Source organism: Andrographis paniculata, unplaced genomic scaffold (genome assembly GCF_009805555.1).
Source record: "Andrographis paniculata isolate CXL003 unplaced genomic scaffold, ASM980555v1 Contig59END, whole genome shotgun sequence".
Lineage (NCBI taxonomy): Eukaryota > Viridiplantae > Streptophyta > Magnoliopsida > Lamiales > Acanthaceae > Andrographis > Andrographis paniculata.
The window spans coordinates 77,121-96,098 of record NW_026137594.1 but is presented as its reverse complement, the minus strand read 5'-3'; the positions used below and the strand labels follow the sequence as shown (position 1 = coordinate 96,098).

Here is an 18,978-nt window from a genome sequence, read left to right as displayed (position 1 = left end):
AAAACTATAACTTCACAATCTAGTAAAATTACAATTTCACAACCTATAAAGAAGATTTTAAAAGTCTATAAGATTTTTTTTACACTCGTAAATTTATAACATTTTTATTAATAAGTAAACTGATTTTTATTACTCAATCAACAAAAAAAAAAAAAAAAAAATCTATTAGAACTAAAAGCTTAAAAAAAAACAAAAATTATACATCTATAAAGTAACGATTTAATAACAATGTGCCACAAAATAAACTTGTTGTTTTATTTCGCCACTTTTTGTTTTTGTTACAATTGATCTATCAAATTACATTAAAGTTAATGAATAAACAAATATATATATAAAAAAAAAATTATGTCGATAGTGACAAAAATACTTTTAGAATTGTTTTTTTAATTAACAAAAATATATCGGATCATGTAATAATGTTTTTTTTTTAGAACTATTTTTTTAATTAACAAAAATATATCGGATCATGTAATAATTTATTTATTTATTTTGAGAACATGGTTAATTAAATGTTAATAACTTATATGACATTATTCTCAATCCAATTACAGGCTAAATAAAGATACCATGATCATTCTCAAGTTTGAATTATTGAATAATTTTCTTGAATTGTTGAACAAATTACTTTATTAATTTATTAAATAAGTTTAAAAAACTATTTAAAAAGTACACTCATATGTTTACATTCTATTTTTATTAAAAACACATAATTCAAAATATATATATACACATATATATTTCATTCTTATTATTTAAGTCACAATTTATCCATCAAAATCCAATAGAAGTGCAAAACAAATACAAGTATTATACTCCTATGTCATTCCTATTTCATAACATATATATCCATCTAACAATTAAAATTAAAAATATTTTTAATTAATACAATATATATTGTATTAGTTGACATGAACTATTATTATTATTATTATATGTATAATTTATTGCAATCTAAATACATTTAAATTTATAATTTATACGTTGTCTATTTATTGGTGCGATGGAACCATAAAATTAAATAACTATATTTCTAAAATCAAATCCAAAAATAAAATGGGAGAATCCATGACATTAGTAAAAGTATCCAGATTTAATTCTACAATCCCAAAATAAAAATGAAATTGCCGATTAAGCAAGCAGATAATATTACGTACAGGTTATGTGTGTATGCATACATTTATTTCAGCCCCATTAATTAAAAAAAATATACTTTTTTGATATTCCTCAACCATAAACCACCATTTTGATTAACCCCCCCCCCCCCCCCCCCCCCCCTCTCTCTCTCTCTCTCTCTCTCTCTCCTACTATATAAACAGAAGAGAGCGCAGGTCGATTCCCCATCCCATTCCAGGTGCCATCGAACTTGATTCAGCTCCTTCCCCTATCCCATTCCCCAGTCGCGTACGCAGAAGAAAAGGGCACAAGCCAAAGTGACTGAAAGCCTCATTTTTTTGTGCGGATTACACAGTCGCGTGCTTTGTCCCTGCAGATCCGACGTTATTCCAGCAGAAATCACGGTATTCATTTTGATTTTTGGTTTCCTGAGGAAATTTTGCCCATTGTAGGGAATTACTTTTTGCTGGTGAAATGCGCTGGGTTGGGTTAGTCTGTGTCGTTGTGGAATTGGTTTTGTCGAGCTGATTCGGTGGCTGTTGTGTGTTTTGGTGCTGGGTGTGTAATTGAGGTCGTCGAATCGAATGCTGCCTCTGCGGTGTTTATTGAGCTTGGTTTGTTCCTCTCTGTTGCCGCTTGTGCTTCCTGATCTGCACATTTTTGGCTGCTCAATGATTCGTGCCTTTCGCTGTTGCTGGTGTTGTTGCCCTAATTAATTTTTGGGACGAATTCTGTGATTCCGCGTGTGTTCAATATGGAAATGGAATGGCTAGGGTTTTGTGTTGCTTTTGTTGGATTTGAAATCATAGTTGTAACCAGAAGATTGATTGCGCTTTCGTTTCATTTTTTTGCTTCTTTGGAAAATTTATAGCCCAATAGTAACATTTCTGGAATTAATTTGTCGTGAGATGAGATTGATCTGTTCATCACCTATCTTGTTGATTGTTGATTGTTTCGCAGCAAATTAAACTGAGGGATATAATATCAGTAGCTGAGGCTTTTGGAATTGAATCTAAGCCAAGCCCTGGCTGAGTTTGCTGTGTGTTGAAACTTAAATGGGTGCATCTAACGATCGCATCATCACTCTGCAGCCTGTGAAACCAATGGCTGAAGAGGCTGGCGATCTACAAAGATGGGACGAGTTGCTCCCTGATGCTCTCGGCCTTATATTCAAGCATCTCTCCCTCCAAGAGGTGCTGACGGTGGTGCCCTGTGTCTGTAAGTCGTGGAGGCGGGTAGTCATGGGGCCCTACTGTTGGCAGGAGATCGACCTTGACGATTGGAGCCGCAGCACCAGCCCGGCAAATGTGGACAGGATGCTTCAGTTGCTGATCCCGAGAAGCGGTGGGTCGCTCCGGAAACTCTCTGTTTCGGGCTTAGCCAGCGAGGAAAGCTTTACTTTTATTGCCAATCAGTAAGTGTTTCGCCCTGTCAGCTATTCGTGATCTTCATTCAGCCTGTCCGAATGTTACGTGGAAACTGCCATTTATGATCTTCAATCAATATGCACGGCGGGATATAGTTCTTTATTATCTTAATTTAATTCATACCGAATCCTTTATCTGCTTTACGACTTCGATATCGGCTGTTCTTTATGATCTTCTGTTAATTCACTCGTATTTTATGGTCTTCATTTATTTGCAAGGAATGTTACAAGTGCTTTGCAATAGAGCAGCTATGATATGATCTTCCTCTTCATGTAATTTGTTCCGAACCATTATGTCCTTTCCGATAATGTCTTATGATCGTCATTTAAATCGTCATGTGCTTTGCGGCGGCGGCGGCTGTTGTAGGATCGTCATTTAATTTTGTCTTGTCTTGTCTTGTTGCCTTTGCCTTTTTAAACTTGGCTAATTAACGGAAAACTGTTTCCTCTGTTGCAAGTGTGCGAGCCCTTCAGACTTTGTGGCTGCCAAGGTGCCATGTCCCCGATGGCGTGGTGGAAAACGCAGCGGGCATGTTTAGGAATCTCACCAACCTGGACTTGAGCTATTGCCTCAACGTCGGGGCCGGAGCTCTGCAAGCAATAGGCTGCAACTGCAGGTCGCTCACTACACTGCGGCGAGTCATGCACCCGCTGGAGGTGATCAACAGGCCGTCGCAAGATGACGAGGGCCTTGCGGTTGCCAGCACGATGCCTAGGCTGAGGCATCTCGAGATCGCGTATATGCTCCTGAGCACGTCGACGGCACAGGAGATCATCCGGAAATGCACAAGCTTGGAGCTGCTCGACATCCGCGGGTGCTGGGAGGTTTATCTGGATGAGGAGTTTGCGAGCGGGTTCCCCAACCTGCAGGTGGTTGGGCCTAACGTTGTCGACCCCTACAGCGGTTCTGCCTGGGACAACCTTTCGGATTCGGGGTCCTCCGGCTACCTCGGGTTCGACTTCATTGCCGGCGATCCCGATGATGAGGAAGAGTACGAGGAGCTGTGGGGGGGGTCCGAGGGAGAGGGGCAGGAGGAGGAGGGGGAGGCGGCTGCGGCCAGTGACGACGATGAAGACGTGGAGATGTGGTGGTACTACTACGGTGACATTCAAGTTGCCGACATTGCGGCGGACTGGCCTCAGTCTCCTTGAATTGTGTTTGTGTAGACTGTAGTATTGTATTGTATTGTATTGTATTGTATCGTATTATCTCCTCCGATTGTCTGTCTGTCTGTCTGTCTGTCGTCGTCGTGTAGGCCCTTTGTTTGTCTGTCTGTCTGTCCATCTAGTATATCTATATACCATCCTCCATCCATCTATACATACATACATACATACATATGGTTATATTTATATGATCTCACAGTGGCTTTTGGGGAAAGATTTTTGGAAGCTGGATGGATTAAGTTGGGAGAGGGGTGAATATTGAAGAAGGAAGATGGGACATTGGCAAATTGAATAGAATAGTAGTAGTAATAATAATAATAATACTCTACTGCTGCAACACGATCCTCGTTTCGTTGCCTCTGCGCTCTTTCTCGTGATCTTTCACTTTAGATTTTATTACTATTTTTGAAAATAGGTCATACGCTATATATATGCTCATGTATCCATTAAATTTACATCTAATAATTTTAATTAAGCTGAATTTGTAAAATCGGATACTATCTTCATCATTTTTTTTTATAGATATTATGTAAAATATAAATAGTTGAGGTCCTTAAGTTGAATCAGACAACAATCATCAAATTATAATATTAATATTTATTAATTAATTATAATAATTTTAACCTAATATTTTTTTAAAAAAATAAAAATAAATCATATATTAAATAAATTGAGCCCAATCCAATCTTAAAAATACATTTCATGTTAGCTTTGGTTTCTTTATCTTTAACTTTTTTTTTAAAAAATATATGGTATGTGGTGATTTGAAAATTTTTTGATATATTTTAAAATTACTGTTATTGTGTATGTTTTCAACTTCTTAGTATGTATGATTACTTTTGATCGAATTAGTTACTTTAGGTTTTCTTTTGGATAGGTTAGTTATTATTTAATTTGTGGATTTTTTAGTTTTAAGATTTTTTTATATAGATAAACATGTCTATTTAAGGTTAGTCGAATCGAATTTGAATAGGTTGAGTTCATATCGAATTTTTTGACCCATTTAGATAGACAAATCAAAATTCAAATTGAGTGATTTTATCTATTTAGAAAGTCAACCTAACACAAATTCAATAAGAATCAAATCATTGTCAGCTTTAGCGAAGACAAATACAAATGATTGGATGCAATGGTAAGATGAAATCATTATATGATAATCACACTTTTAATTTGCTAAAATTATCTAAATATAAAAGGATCATAGAGAAAAAAAAAAAAAATGAATTTACCTCGTGAAATTTGAAAAAAAATCTTCATCTCCAAGATATAAAGTTAAATTGGTTATGAAAAGTTACCAAACAGTTGGACGACACACATGCTACAATGGCCGGGACAAAATGTTGTAATCCATAAGGGTGAGTTAACCTTAAAAGTTCATCAGTAATTGGGATTGTAGGTTGCAACTAGCCTTAGATTATTAAAAAACTATTATGATAAAACTTAATGATATATGATAGAAAATAATTGTGGCCTGAATGATAAAAATTGTTGTAAACTTTTTTACCCATCATTTTGACTTTATCTAGAAATGAGGATGATTTGAATCTCTAAACAAAAGAAAATGAATGGAATATGACAAAATCAGAGACAAAAATATGAAATTAATTTGTGTCAGTACTATCTACGTGATTTTAAATTAGGTCTAGCATTGTTTTAACTATCCAAGTTTTAAGTCAATCTATCCACAAACTCATTTTAAATTAGGTCTAACATTGTTTAAACTATCCAAGTTTTAAGTCAATCCATCCACAAATCTTAAGAGTCTCACATGTGTGTTGTTTTAAAAGTTCTTAAATATTTAAGGGTTGACCCAGATAATGACTGCTATTTTCTAGAACCGTTGATTTTACTCTTAAAGTTTATTGTGACTCTGATTTTGCTTCATGTCCAATATTTAAAATTTGTTATTAGTTGTTGTGCTAATCTTGTTCAAGCGTAGTCTTACGTTCCTTAGTTGAAGTAGAATATAGGCGTATGGTCCAAATCTTTGATGAAATAACTTGGCTTCTCGGTATACTTAAATATTTACACGTCTCAAAATAGTGTTGTAGACTTATTTTGTGATAACACAAAATGCTTATGAAAAAATTAAGTACATTGACGTAGATTGCTACACGGTGATAGACTATATTTCCAAATGGATCATCGGACTATATTTCCAAAGGGATCATCGGAATTCACTTTGTTTCATCCGATCAACAATGTGCTATCATTTATCTCAAAATGTCTAGACAATATGATTAACTTTCTTAACTTAATAATATGATTAACTTGTTTAGGTTGCTATTAAAAAAAACCCTCGAGTGATAGTGTGTACTACCAATTGGACATGTTTTTCACTCTTACGTCTTTGGGCTGAATGAGTTTGATGGGTAAGGCCCATTCTCTATTGTTCGTGGGCTTTGTTCATATAAAAATAATATCCCTTCAAACCAAAAATACAAAACAAACAAACCTTTCTTTCATCTAACATAAAATATAGTAAAATACAAATCAAAGACCACACATTTGTCAAAATACCGATATAATGAATTAAAATAATAGTAGTAAGAAACATAAGAATAATAAGTATTTTTATTATTATTATTATTATTATTATTATTATTATTGTGTTGATGTGCATCGATCGAATAATGCGGTAATTATTTCTATTAAGAGCTGATTCCGCTGCTGTCTTCGAGTCTTTCTTTCTCTCTCATACAGTCATAATTTCTCTCTCCGTCGGGAAGTGAAGGGAGATGGCGAGCGGCGGGGGATACGGCGATCCAAGCCAGAAGATTGATTATGTCTTCAAGATCGTCCTCATCGGCGATTCTGCAGTCGGCAAGTCTCAAATACTCTCGCGCTTTGCTCGCAACGAGTTCAGTTTGGATTCCAAGTCCACTATTGGTGTCGAGTTCCAGACACGGACTATGGTTATTCATCACAAGTCCGTCAAAGCTCAGATCTGGGACACCGCCGGCCAGGAAAGGTACATACATACATAACTAAGTGTCTTTGGTTCTGCAAATGATGATTGGTTGTGACAGTGACTGCTTGCATGTCGTGAATTGAGCGATCCGATCCGATCCGAGCGGTGCTAAAAGCTTCTGCAGTGCAAGTAGCTGCTATTTTCTGAATCGATTTGAATTTTTATCGATGATTTGATTGCTTGATTTCTTATTATAGAAGATTTAGGGATTTGGTTCATGTACGTTGAGCTTCAACGCTCGACTTGGTTGGAACGAGCTGCTTTTACTCGACTTAATTTGGTTTCGATTCCTCCTATTCTGGAATTCTAAATATAGTAAATAATTGATCTGGCCTGGCCAGAATAAGTGATGATAAGCAAGCGGCTAGCTAATATTGATTGATGTGTTAAAAAGGAGACAACCTTACCTCGGTGAGATCGGTCTATTTCATTTTTAGAGAATATTAAGTGTATTTAGGTTTGAAAAGAATTATTTATAGGTGGAATCTGTAAAACAGATACCTACCCTGACCCTGGGGATTCTTTCCTCTCACCACTTTGATGATTGATCCTCTACTCTGTAGAGTCCTACGGATTTTGTGGCCCCTTTGTGGGGCAATTTCAAAAGTGCTCAAATTCTATATCGGAAACATATGTCTTGATTTAAGGCATAATAGAAAATTTACCCGATATATATAAAACTTCCTCTCGGTGTTCGGGACATGGATTTGTTTGCCATTATATTATAACCAATAAGGTAAAGCTATTTGAAAGCAGCCATCATGTTTTGTGCATCTCGTTTTATGTTTGTATGTTGGAGGACCAATTTCTTTTTCACTTAGGTTAATGTAACCTGGCCTAATTGGAATCCAGAACACTAATTTAATCTTTTTATGTAAGCTAAGTAGTTTCTAGTTCCAGCTTCTACGACAAAGTATTGTCTGTCTGGAATGATGGGTTTGGCAAAACCAACTTTCCAGATGCCTAGTTTGATCACCTTGAACATTGACGGGGGATGAGAGAGATTGCTTGAGTTGATCCTGATCTTTTCTTCTCCAATTCCGCTGAATCGCACTGCCAAAAGAAAATTTGTACGAGTTTATCTTGGTGTTATTGGTGTTTTGTTCCTAGTTATTCCACTCATGTTTTTTTTTCAGTTATTATGCAATTTGTAGTTGGCAATGCTCAACCTAAAATTGCATCTTGCAGACAATTTTTCATTGTAGTGTTTAACAATAATTTAAAAAAGAAAAAAAGAAAAAAAGGTGTGTTTAGTTTGTAGTATTAGTTGAAAATTGGCTTTGACTGTTGACTAAATTTAGGTTAACCTCTGTGAGATCATTTATTATGAAGCCTCTAACAAGCTAGATTTTCCAAATGGGTGAAGAATTTCCGTAAATATCAGGTATCAAGTCATGAGAAACATTTGCATGAGATTGGTTAGTCGATTGTTTTGTTTTTCTAACAAAAATATCCTCCGAAAAATGCCTAAGGCCAAATTGACAATATTTCAAAACTCCAACTTCTGAACTCATGTTGTAGTAATCATAACCAGTACTACTTTAAGAATTCCATAATCTGAACTATTGATGCCATTCAATTCATATTTGTATCAACTAACACTTAAAAAGTATACACATCCCAAAATTTTGAACTTCATTAAATCTTAGTGTTCTATATATAGAAAAAAGATTGAAGAACAATCTAACGTGTTATATAAAAATCAAGATAAATCACCCTTCTCATAATTATTTAACTTGGATGCATTTACACCCTAAAAAACTAAACACAGAATCTATGTGAATCTATATAGCATGGTGTGAACCTTGTCTTAACTGCTGGAATCCCTAGAGAATCTATGTGAATTTAATTGAATTGATTAGCGATGCTGTTTAACAGAAAAAAGATCGCTGCGACACACATGATGCTTGGCCAAAGAAGGATAATGTAGAGTTTCCCCCCAAACATGGGTGATATGTTCATTAACATTTCTGATTCTATTCCCGCTTGCTTGTATTTCCATTGTAGCTCGTTTTGCTGACTTTGCGACGGAATGCATGCCTAGCTTTTAGCATATGAGCTGTGTGAAGAGGGAAAGAGCCAAATCACATTTTAGAATTCTTTTAGCTATTGTCATGAAAGTCAAGTTTATTTCCAGTATAGAATTTCTCTCCTCCTGTTCTCATAAATCTTCTTATTGATTCATAATAGCCGGATGTGCTTAACCAACTTTACGGCTGCTTTCCTGCCAGTCCGCACTTTACCTGTTTATCAGAATTTTCAACTGTGTTGTTTTCCGCCATATGTCAATTTTATATGGGCTTAGGTTTTCACTAGGAGGATTAGACTATTTAAGATGAACTTAGCCAATATTTACAAGCTCACCATCTTTATGAATGAATACTTATATTTGCTTCTTAAGAATGACTCTGAAGCCCTTTTCTTGACTGATTCCTTATATATATATCAACAACCCAAATTTGGGTCGTTCGGATTGATTTTAAATGGTTTGTAGCTTCCAAGTTAATGAGGGCTTGTTGTGTGTTCTTATAAATGAATGGCCAAGAACGACAGATGTTCAATCAATCTATATTTTATGCCAATTTCTTGTGTGTTCTGCTTAAGCTACGGTTCTGTGTTTGGAGAATTTTGCATCATCAAGCTTTTATTTCTGCTGCAAATAGATACAGAGCTGTGACGAGTGCATATTACCGCGGTGCTGTGGGGGCAATGCTGGTGTATGACATAACAAAGCGGCAGACCTTTGATCACATTCCGCGTTGGCTAGAGGAGCTGCGCGCGCATGCAGACAAGAACATTGTCATAATCCTGATTGGCAACAAAACCGATCTCGAAGATCAGAGAGCAGTACCTACCGAGGACGCCAAAGAATTTGCGCAGAAAGAAGAACTCTTCTTCCTCGAAACCTCTGCGTTGGATGCGACAAATGTGGAAGAAGCGTTCTTGACGGTGTTGTCTGAGATCTTCAACATTGTGAACAAAAAAAACCTGGTGGCAGACGAAGATCAAGCGAATGGCAATCCAGCAGCAACATTGTCAGGCAAGAAGATCGTGGTTCCGGGGCCGGGACAAGTAATTCCTGAGAAGAAAAGCATGTGCTGTAGTAGATCGTGAGGGGTTGGGTGCATGTTTGATTGTACTCTGTATGTTTGATTGATTGTTTGTTTGTTTGAGGTTCCAAATGCTTGTTTGCTTCTTGTTAGTATCTATCTATCTATTTATCTATCCATTGCCTGCGTGGTGGGGCCGGTTGGCTGGTTGCCATTCATTTGTAAATTAGTGCACTTAAAAACACACTTCAAATTTTGTTCCAGATTATATAGTATCACCTTATGAATATGGCGGCTGCTTTCTACTATTTTTGCGTTGAATGTGTGGTTATTCTACTGAAGGAAAAGTTGGTGTTGAATTTTTTTTTTTTATGTTTCGTGAAAAATAAAAAATAAAAAATCTCATGACATTTTTCTCTATCTTACTATTTAAGCCACTTTCAAATTAAAATCAATCATTCCAAAAATAAAAAACTACCAAGTGTTGCATAGCTGTAATTTTAGTCATCACAACAAGATACGTTACAGAAATATAACAACTAAAGGCAGGCAGGGCACCCCGATAATAACCACCATATATTATCCATCCATCCATCCATCCTCATCCTACTTGTTCTTTCTTCTCTACCAAACCAATCTTACAAACTCCGAATTACAAAATATCTAATAATAATAATAATATATAATAATAACACAAATAAAATAGCAAACGGTAGCAATTAATTAAAAATCAATCAGAAGTCTGTCTCTTGGGTACCCTGAGGCTGATTGAGTTCAAACTAGTGTAGCTGTCTCTCTTGCATTGCTCCTGCTCCCGTCTTCAGAGTCCTTCATTTTTCCATGATCAACACCTCCTTCTGCAATCGAGGAATCGGCCTCGGCCTCAGCCTCCCCCTTGGAGGGTTCATCTGTGTCTGTCGACAGAGGAGCCGTCACCCTTTCCAAGAGCTCCTGGCAATCGATGGCCGTCACCATTACAGATACATTAGTCCTACCTCTCCAACAATTAATGGCAAGTGGTGGTAGAGCATCCGACGAGGTTTGGCCTTCTGCAGCATGCAAGAATTACTCACAAGATTGCAGTACGAAGAAAACAAAACAAAAAAAAAAACATGTCCGACATTTTGCAATGTATATGTATCCTCTGCGAACATATAGAACAGCACAAACCTTTTTTCAGGACAACCACACAGCAACCTAGCATTAGCTCCGAAGCCTTCTTTCCAAACTCAGGGTCCACAAAATCTTGGAATTTTATGGTTTTGTACTGTAAAAGATGTTTAAAATCTACCACAGATGAATGTAAGATTTGCTTCGTCATATGAGGAAGTATCAGCGGCAGTCCTTCAGATGATATTCGGAATATACAGGGTGCATTTGAGCCCTCTTTTGAGGTTTGCCGTTCCTGAAATCCAAATATCAGAATTGAAACATTAGCAAGAAAAATTTAAACATAATAAATGTTAGAAACTCAGATATCTGGCATTGATTGATCGAAATATAAAACAGAAAGTTGAAATTTAGTATAGGTAACTAACTTACAAACATTTTGAGTCCAACTGAAGCAATCTTAAGCTGCTGGCCTGCTAGAAAGTTCAACTCAAGAACTTCCTTCACAGAATCAGAAACGTAGTAAATTCTCTTGACATGGTTCATGTCATTATTTCGAGTGATAAGATGACCTTTAAATGGAAATGATTCTTTGATACCATAAAATTCCATTATCCCATTGACAACGGCATCTTCCTTGTAGAAGATAACAGGGTCTACACCTCTCCATCTTCCCTGGATCTGCAGCTTCCTTTTCCCGGCAGCAATTTTGGTAGCATCAACTACTTTCGCTTCGGTTGGAGGTTCAGTTTCCTCCTTTGCATTTTCATCATCTATCTTATTCTTGTCAGCTTCTAATGGAGCTTCATCCATTTCAGTGTCGAGAGAATTTCCGTTGGGAGTTTCTCCGGCGTTAACATTTTCTTCACCAATTTCATCCCCATTTAAGGCATCTTTCATTTCAGTTTTCGGTATTTGAGGTTGGGGGCTACCTGAATCAGTAGCTTTAGTAACACCAGTAAATTTCTTCACTGAGGCCGCAGAAGCTGGAAAGCATTTTTTCAAGTAAATTTTCAAAAAGATTACAAGGGATGTCGAAAAACTTTCAAGCAAATAAATTCGTATAAAGTCCACTAGTAATAAGGATATCAAAAGCTAGTTTGAAACCCCACTCTCATCCAAAATTGCAAAGGAATGCTAGATTCACCCCCCACACCAGTGACCACGCCCTAGTAAGTTTTGTGGATGCACGTGCTACTGCACGCCCAATGTTTACATAATGTGTGTGGGACACTCTCACTCTGTTACTATCATACCCCCAATCTACACGAGAAATCAGAAAAGTTACATGGCGGTCTTCAAACCCATCCCATCCACATAGGAGTGTCATAGCATGCTTCCAAATTAGCAAAAGACAGAGCGGAGCTCACAAGTAAATGTCAGTTGATGTATATGATGCATAGATATATTATTGAAGTGATAAAGCATGGCCGAAATGATGGCAAGTTTATGAGTGAAATAACGTACCAGGTAGGGATGTAATCTTGTGAAAAACAGCAATAAAGAAAGCCCCAGAATTCTGATCGTGAGATACAATTCGCATACAGTGCTCTAAAGGTAGATCCGAGACTTCCGCCTCCAAGTTGTCCATTGTAGTTGCTGAGTCATCCATCAGCTGGGGCTCATTTTCAGCGTTGTCAGTGCCATCCTCATGTAATTGTTCAGATGACTGTTTAATTTCAGGATCAGGTGTCTCTGCACCCGGTTCTCCAGAAGGAAACATACCAGGAGTTAATACAGATCGGCGATATTTAGGAACATCTTTATAAGATGCCAACCATAGCCCTTTATCTCGAACCTGAACAAATAAAAGTTTAGTGCAATAAAATACAAGAGAATCAACAAAGCAAGAAATTTTTAATTATTGGAAACCCAAACATTTAAAGCAGACATAACATTTTTAGAGAGCCTGCAGGACAAATAATATAAAACGTCTATCTAACCTTCCATTTCTTAAGACCTGGTCTGCGGGCAAGCTGGGGAAGTTCACTAGAAACATTAATGAGCTCAAGTGCTCCTCCAGATCTTCGTAAAACCTGAGGATTAAGATATCAAGTGCATATAAGAAAAGTAGCATAGTAAAAAAATATCTGTGCGAACAGCACTGCCTATGAACCTCCAAGTTAGAGAAATCTAGATTAATCCTCCATATCATAAATGCAAAGACTACTAGTGTCGGGCTAATATGATAAATCAAGCCGGCCAGGATAAAACAATTCAAATAAAAGATTTTGTATTAAATGGAATGATTATCAAAAGGCTTATCTAAGATTAGTGTTTCTATCCATCTGAAAGTTTCTTCCACGAAAGTTCATAAATACCTCAGCAACCACAGCTTCATTCTCAACTGGATTCATCGAGCATGTAGAATATACCATCCGTCCACCAACTTTAAGCAGAGCTGCACCTAAAATGACCATGTGCAGAAAAGGAGAAGGAATTATTATTTTTCTGGTATAAAAGATCCTTTGCCTTTCCATGAATGTTATATAATATATATACATAGACACGTAAGAATACTTCTCATAATTAACATACTTAGAATATTCGGTCACAAGTGCAGTTATGAGGAAGTCAATGGTATGACATTCTTGTTCGTAGTTTTTAACACAAGAGTCCACTAACACACCAGCTATAGTGATGTGAATGAGTTTTCCATTTTATTTTTGCTTAACAATTGACATACTTCTCTATTTAATACGTTCACAAACAATACATGTTTTCGTATTTAGTAAGTGTCACCCCACAATATTTATAAAATATCCCATCATTTCATATAAAAATACCAAAGTACTCATTTCATAACACATTCCTTATTAGTTATGTCCCGTACAACTCAAAGGTATTTTAGTCTTTTCACACTTACGCCCTATCTACCAAATACAAAATATGATTATTCATTGGATAATACAACTAGCAGTAGAAGTATTAGCTATGCAACTCGCATTTGATTCATCATTTGGCATATAGTGATGTGATCAAATCAATTTACATTCAATTTCAACTGGGAAAAAAAAAATGTAGCAGTTTATGAAATTATTTCCAAGGCCAAGCAAGAACCCAATTCCACAATCCATAACATTTTTATTTGATGGAAATACGTCATGTGAAGCATGGCATTATATTTACTATAAAAGGTTCCTAACCAGATTGTATTGATGTAACCTAATACTGGAATTCAGACTGACCATACCATCTCAGTAAGAAAGGATGCCTAGCAGAAGCTAGCCTTAGTTGGTTCCGAAAAACATAAGAATAAATTTCTCTTGGGGTAGCCAAAGACTTTCGACAAGTTAATGGATAAGGAATGTCTGCAATCATACTTTGATAAAAGTGACGCTCACATGTTATTCTTTTTGGCATACCCAAAAAGCGAGAACATTTTAATTAGCAGTACAGTATCACGTAACATCAAAAGATCATGAGCACCATGAAAACCATAAAATATATCTTCAAGGAAGAACCAAAGATATCGACTATGATTTCCTGAAATTGATTAATCAACCTAATAGCCAATCTCTTCTGGTATTAAGATTCATAACCCCAACATGGTACTTGATACCTAGATTCTAAGGGTCCTCCACTTAACATAGTGGCCAACCTTGAGAATATTTACTCACATAAACACACATTTAGACACAAACAGTAGTCATCCTCTTTTTACATTCTAACAAGTTACCGACTCATTAAAATGGTGGGCAGAAAACACACCCCAGTAAAATCTGCAACCAAGGTTGTCACGGCGAGGTTTCGGGCATAGCGACACGTCGCCCGCCATGGCGACAATTTGGCAATTAGTGACTTATATAAATTTCTTATATTTATTATATAATACAAAACTATAACTTTAAATTACTAGTTTCAAATGAAATATCAAATAAATTTCTAATACAATCCAAAATACAAAATTATAACCTTAAATCTTTTATTTTAATAAAATAATTTAATAAATTACTGCATAATCTTTTATAAATATTTTTTAATAAACCAGTACAGTAATAAAATATTTTATTTTACTAAAAATACTCCTGATTCTCTAGCGCAACTTAGAAAAGGACAGGTATGACGTACCAAAGTGAAGAGGGAGAAAAAAGAAATAAACTGGTTATGTTCGGGCATAGACCGAATCGGATCATAGACCGGTTCGGGCATAGAACCGGACAGAAACTTGCCGTTTGGCGCCGCCATGGCTCCCGCTGGCCTCGCCAAACGGCAAGGTGAGTTCACCACCAGGACGCCAAGGCGTCGCCTGAAAACACTGGCACGCTAATAGATGTAGTTGTTCCCACTCTCATCAAGGGTGAGATGATTTACTAGCATATTTCAAGCTGTTAAGCATAAACTGAGAGTAAGAGACAGCAAATTCAACTTGGAGAAAGGGTTGCCTCATGTTGCTATCTGAACTTCTAGGCCATGGAGAGCTTTACATATAAAATAAATTCAACTCATAGAAAAGGGTACCTCGCATTGCTATCTGAACTTGTAAACCATGGAGACCATTGCCCATCCCAGCATTCCTGACATAAGGCGTAAGTATGAGGGATGGACAATAATGTGAAGCTAAAGAACCATCAAATTAGAAATGGACTGAATATCAGTAGTTTAGATCTAACTACCATTTCCTCCAGATATCAGGTGCCTTGCGTAATGTTCCATCACCACTACAAGGTACATCACACAAGACACGATCAAATTGAAGTTGACGAATGCCAGATTCTTTAATATATCCACTCTGGGAATCACCAGCGCGATTCCTATGTAAATGACAGCTTGGAAAGTGTTGTGCCTCGTGATTAGTGACTACCAAATTTGCAGTGCACATTCGTTTTGTTTGATGAATAAGAAGATTACACCGTTGAACATCCAGATCATTTGCAATTACCTATATCAGAGGTATATTAGGTTGTGCCTACATCATTCACATGCATATAGCATATCCATCTGCATTCCAATTCTTCCAGGAGTGAAAAATAAATGACAAAGAGTTGAGTGGTATACCATTCCGCTAGGTAAAGTTCCTGGATCTATCAATTTGTATATCATCTCAAGTAACTGAAACGTTTTCGAACCTGGTGCAGCACACACTGCCATATTGAATAGAAAATACACAATTTCAGGGCATTGACAATACATATGTAATATACAGTGTACTCCGAAAGGTGATAGGCCAGAACATAAGAAGCAATGTTTTGCACCAGGGAAACAATGAGAAGTACAAAAAAGTTATTTGTAGATTGAAATAAAGTTGAAGATGTGGCTTACTATCAAGAACAAAATGATCTGGACGCACATCAAGAAATAGAGGAGGGACCTGAATCAAAATATAAAATGCTACCGTAAACAGATATATATACACAAATAAAAATTAAAAAAAATTAAAAATAAAGAAGAAGAAGAAGAAAGTAAGCATATCCATGCAAAAATCACAACAACAAACAGGAGGAAAGAAGATTGAGATGGTGAATTGGCCCACCATGCTGACAGCTTCCTGTCTTGTGATGTTTCCGATTTCATTTTCTAGCTTCAGAAAGTCATGAAACCTGATAAGAGAGAAACCACCAACTGTGACAGATAAACAGGACCTTTAGACTGCTAGGCCATGCATCAGATAAATGGTATTACTGCCTCAATTATTGCCTTGAAAATGTTAACAGCACTGCACATAATACAAATAAATCAATTCATTCATGACCTAGTTAGCTAACATTGTTTGCATGAACTTTACTAAAGTATCAACATAAAAGACATCCTCAGTCCTCAAGATACATCACACATCTCTTACAATATCTTAATTGATGTTTATTAATTTTGGATCTGTGAATATTAGGCTTATTTTTTGTAATTTCTTCAGTAAGTGTCATGTTCTGATACCATTCTATCAAACAATTAATTGTAGCTGGCATGAAACTTACCTCTCAAGTATTTGATTCTTTCGCAACTGGTTGCGAGAAAAATTAGACTGCCAAGCAAGATTATCTGGGTACCATGGCAGTGGTTTTATTGCCTCCACTTCGTTTCCATCAGCATCCTACCAATTGACGAAGAGAATGTCAATATTACTACTAAGTCAACATATCAAGATAATCTCAGTAATTAATAAACGAAAACCCCAAACTAATGAAAACATTGTACCTCTGCTTGAAGTGAATTCATAAAGTCATTCTCCAATTGCGACCGAATATCCACATAAAATTGACTACTGCAAAATTGAATAAAAACAATGGAAACCTCAGCCAAGTTACATATGGTAAAGTGATATACACACAATTAAGCCAAAGTGTCTCTGTAAGGACACAGTTTAACAAAAAGACAAAAATAAAATTCAAGCCACATCATGCTTGGGGAGAAGCAGGAAATAGCATAGAGATCACCTGGCAAGTCCAATGAACAACTAATTGACTATTTAACAGGAAATAGCACCTGTAGATGTTCTTCATGTTGTTACTTAAATAATTTTGATTAAAATAATAGATCAATCATAAAATTTGATTAAAAAGCACAAAAATGAATAAATCTAGACACATTTGGTTTGGGTAATTGGACTAAAATGATTTCAAATAACACCGTTAAATCCATTTGATTCATTTGGCAATGGATTTCTAAGAAGTCTACAATGAACTTCAAATCCAGCCCTTTTAATATTTACTTCAAATACTCCCTAATACCAAACAATGGACTTAAAATTCTAAAGTATTTTACTTTCAATTTCGAAGTACTTCAATTCTATATACTTTAAAAAAAAAAAAAAAAAAAAAAAAAAAAATATTCAAACTTTGAATAGAGAATTGAAACCGCACCGAAGTTCAAATATCAAAATAGATTTTTTTTTTTTTCTTCTTTTCATTAGCATGTTTCTCGAACGGAAAAAGACCGACAAGCGTACGGAAACACGATACGAAAGAAGCTCAACTAGGCAAAACCTTCTCATACGACCAACCACATAAACATCAGAAAAAAGCTTGATGACCTGGAGTTGATCCTGAAGGCAGCAGGCAGCGGCTTCCTCAGGTAGTCGATGAAAGCATCCCATTCTTGAGGCGGCACAATTTCTTGTACCTAAGCAAGCACAACTCAAACAGGAATTCAAAAATAAAAAAAGTAAAAGATAAAGGAAGGATTCCTTTTGCATTCAGTTGTTGTCTCGGCTCGCTTACTTTGTAATACTCATCGAAGGCTTGGTTCTGAGTAGCAAAGGGCTCCCAGGCTAGATTAGTAGCGCTGGCATCAATTAGATTAGCAGCATCAGAATGGTCGGACTTGGAGCGCTTCCAAACGTTCTCCCTGCTCTGACGGAAGTGCTTCCTCTGAGTACGAGATCTTCCTCTCCCTCCCATATTCTGCCGCCGGTTGTTTGCGAGGGAAGAGGGAAGACTGAAGAGGCGGTCGGTTTTGCACAATACCACATCACATTACATTGTTGAGTGGGGCTTATTTGGGTGAGGGGTTTTGCCCCTTGATAAATGGGTCATGTATTGGATCACTCAGCCCAATCTCTATTTAATCTTTTTCTATTTATTTTTATTATTTGTTTTTAAATAATTCAAACTCATATGTGGTAGAGAAATTTAGGGTGTGTTTGGAGGTTTAGATTGAATTTAAAATTTTGATTTTTGATTTAAACGACATTTAATTTGATTTTTTTTTTGTAAAAAAAATATATTTATAGGGTGTTTGGTAAATAGCTTTTAGCTTATTCAACCGCTTTTAGCGGTTTGACTGGTCAAAAAGCTAATTTAGATGTTTGGTAAATTAGCTTTTTGGAATAGCTTTTTTAACCCAAAAAACTAATTTTTGAAAAGCTAACTTACTCAAAGTTTTGAAATAATTTTTTCTTTTCTGTAAAATATTTTTTATTCTTTATATGCCCTTAAAAATTTATTATGCATTTTGCACAAATAAATGTATTTTGATTATTTATTAATTATATTAGAATATTTTATTATATTATAGTTTTACTTTTATTTATTTAAAATAATTAATTTTTATATATAAATTATTTTAATTATAAAATATATAAATTTATTAAAATTAACATAAAATAAAAAATATAAATATTAATAATTTATTTTTATATTAAAATTACATTATATAAATTTTATACTAAAGATAAATTAAGTAAATTAAATTTATTGAAAATTATA

The 18,978-nt window shown here is 35.7% G+C and overlaps 3 protein-coding genes across 6 annotated transcripts; 2 read left to right on the top strand and 1 right to left on the bottom strand.

Moving 5' to 3' along the window:
* The first annotated feature begins 1,285 nt into the window (after positions 1–1,285).
* LOC127258245 (F-box protein FBW2-like) lies at positions 1,286–3,892 on the top strand. Of its 2 annotated transcripts, none has more exons than XM_051285024.1 (3): positions 1,286–1,517; positions 2,074–2,527; positions 2,998–3,892. In XM_051285024.1, exons 2-3 carry the CDS (start codon positions 2,169–2,171, stop codon positions 3,689–3,691), a joined length of 1,053 nt encoding a protein of 350 aa, XP_051140981.1. In that variant the 5' UTR covers positions 1,286–1,517; positions 2,074–2,168; the 3' UTR covers positions 3,692–3,892. The 2 variants fall into 2 exon arrangements, with proteins under 2 accessions (XP_051140981.1, XP_051140982.1); XM_051285025.1 differs by having other exon boundaries at positions 1,287–1,517; positions 2,205–2,527.
* A 2,482-nt stretch (positions 3,893–6,374) lies between these two features.
* LOC127258246 (ras-related protein Rab11D) lies at positions 6,375–10,016 on the top strand. Its single transcript, XM_051285026.1, has 2 exons — positions 6,375–6,677; positions 9,341–10,016. Exons 1-2 carry the CDS (start codon positions 6,445–6,447, stop codon positions 9,789–9,791), a joined length of 684 nt encoding a protein of 227 aa, XP_051140983.1. The 5' UTR covers positions 6,375–6,444; the 3' UTR covers positions 9,792–10,016.
* A 178-nt stretch (positions 10,017–10,194) lies between these two features.
* On the bottom strand, positions 10,195–18,267 carry LOC127258243 (uncharacterized). 3 transcript variants are annotated; one of them, XM_051285018.1, is made up of 15 exons: positions 17,992–18,267; positions 17,805–17,893; positions 16,970–17,036; positions 16,750–16,865; positions 16,311–16,377; positions 16,100–16,148; positions 15,836–15,921; positions 15,454–15,719; positions 15,299–15,354; positions 13,159–13,244; positions 12,781–12,873; positions 12,305–12,635; positions 11,270–11,823; positions 10,898–11,132; positions 10,195–10,776 (listed from the first exon to the last, which is right to left on the bottom strand). In XM_051285018.1, the coding sequence occupies exons 1-15, from the start codon at positions 18,169–18,171 to the stop codon at positions 10,502–10,504; spliced, it is 2,550 nt and encodes an 849-aa protein (XP_051140975.1). In that variant the 5' UTR covers positions 18,172–18,267; the 3' UTR covers positions 10,195–10,501. The 3 variants fall into 3 exon arrangements, with proteins under 3 accessions (XP_051140975.1, XP_051140976.1, XP_051140977.1); XM_051285019.1 differs by having other exon boundaries at positions 17,805–17,907; positions 17,992–18,133; XM_051285020.1 differs by lacking the exons at positions 16,970–17,036; positions 17,805–17,893; positions 17,992–18,267 and having other exon boundaries at positions 16,311–16,399.
* Between the last annotated feature and the right edge of the window lie 711 nt (positions 18,268–18,978).

Excerpts from the sequence above, each read along its gene's own strand:
- LOC127258243 (XM_051285018.1), bottom strand. The coding sequence starts at position 18,171 with ATGGGAGGGAGAGGAAGATCTCGTACTCAGAGGAAGCACTTCCGTCAG. Across the intron at positions 16,378-16,749 it reads AAGAATCAAATACTTGAGAG|GTTTCATGACTTTCTGAAGC; the intron begins GTAAGTTTCATG and ends CTCTCTTATCAG. Across the intron at positions 15,922-16,099 it reads AGATCATTTTGTTCTTGATA|TGTGTGCTGCACCAGGTTCG; the intron begins GTAAGCCACATC and ends TCAATATGGCAG.
- LOC127258246 (XM_051285026.1), top strand. The coding sequence starts at position 6,445 with ATGGCGAGCGGCGGGGGATACGGCGATCCAAGCCAGAAGATTGATTAT. Across the intron at positions 6,678-9,340 it reads GACACCGCCGGCCAGGAAAG|ATACAGAGCTGTGACGAGTG; the intron begins GTACATACATAC and ends TGCTGCAAATAG.
- LOC127258245 (XM_051285024.1), top strand. The coding sequence starts at position 2,169 with ATGGGTGCATCTAACGATCGCATCATCACTCTGCAGCCTGTGAAACCA. Across the intron at positions 2,528-2,997 it reads TTTACTTTTATTGCCAATCA|TGTGCGAGCCCTTCAGACTT; the intron begins GTAAGTGTTTCG and ends CTCTGTTGCAAG.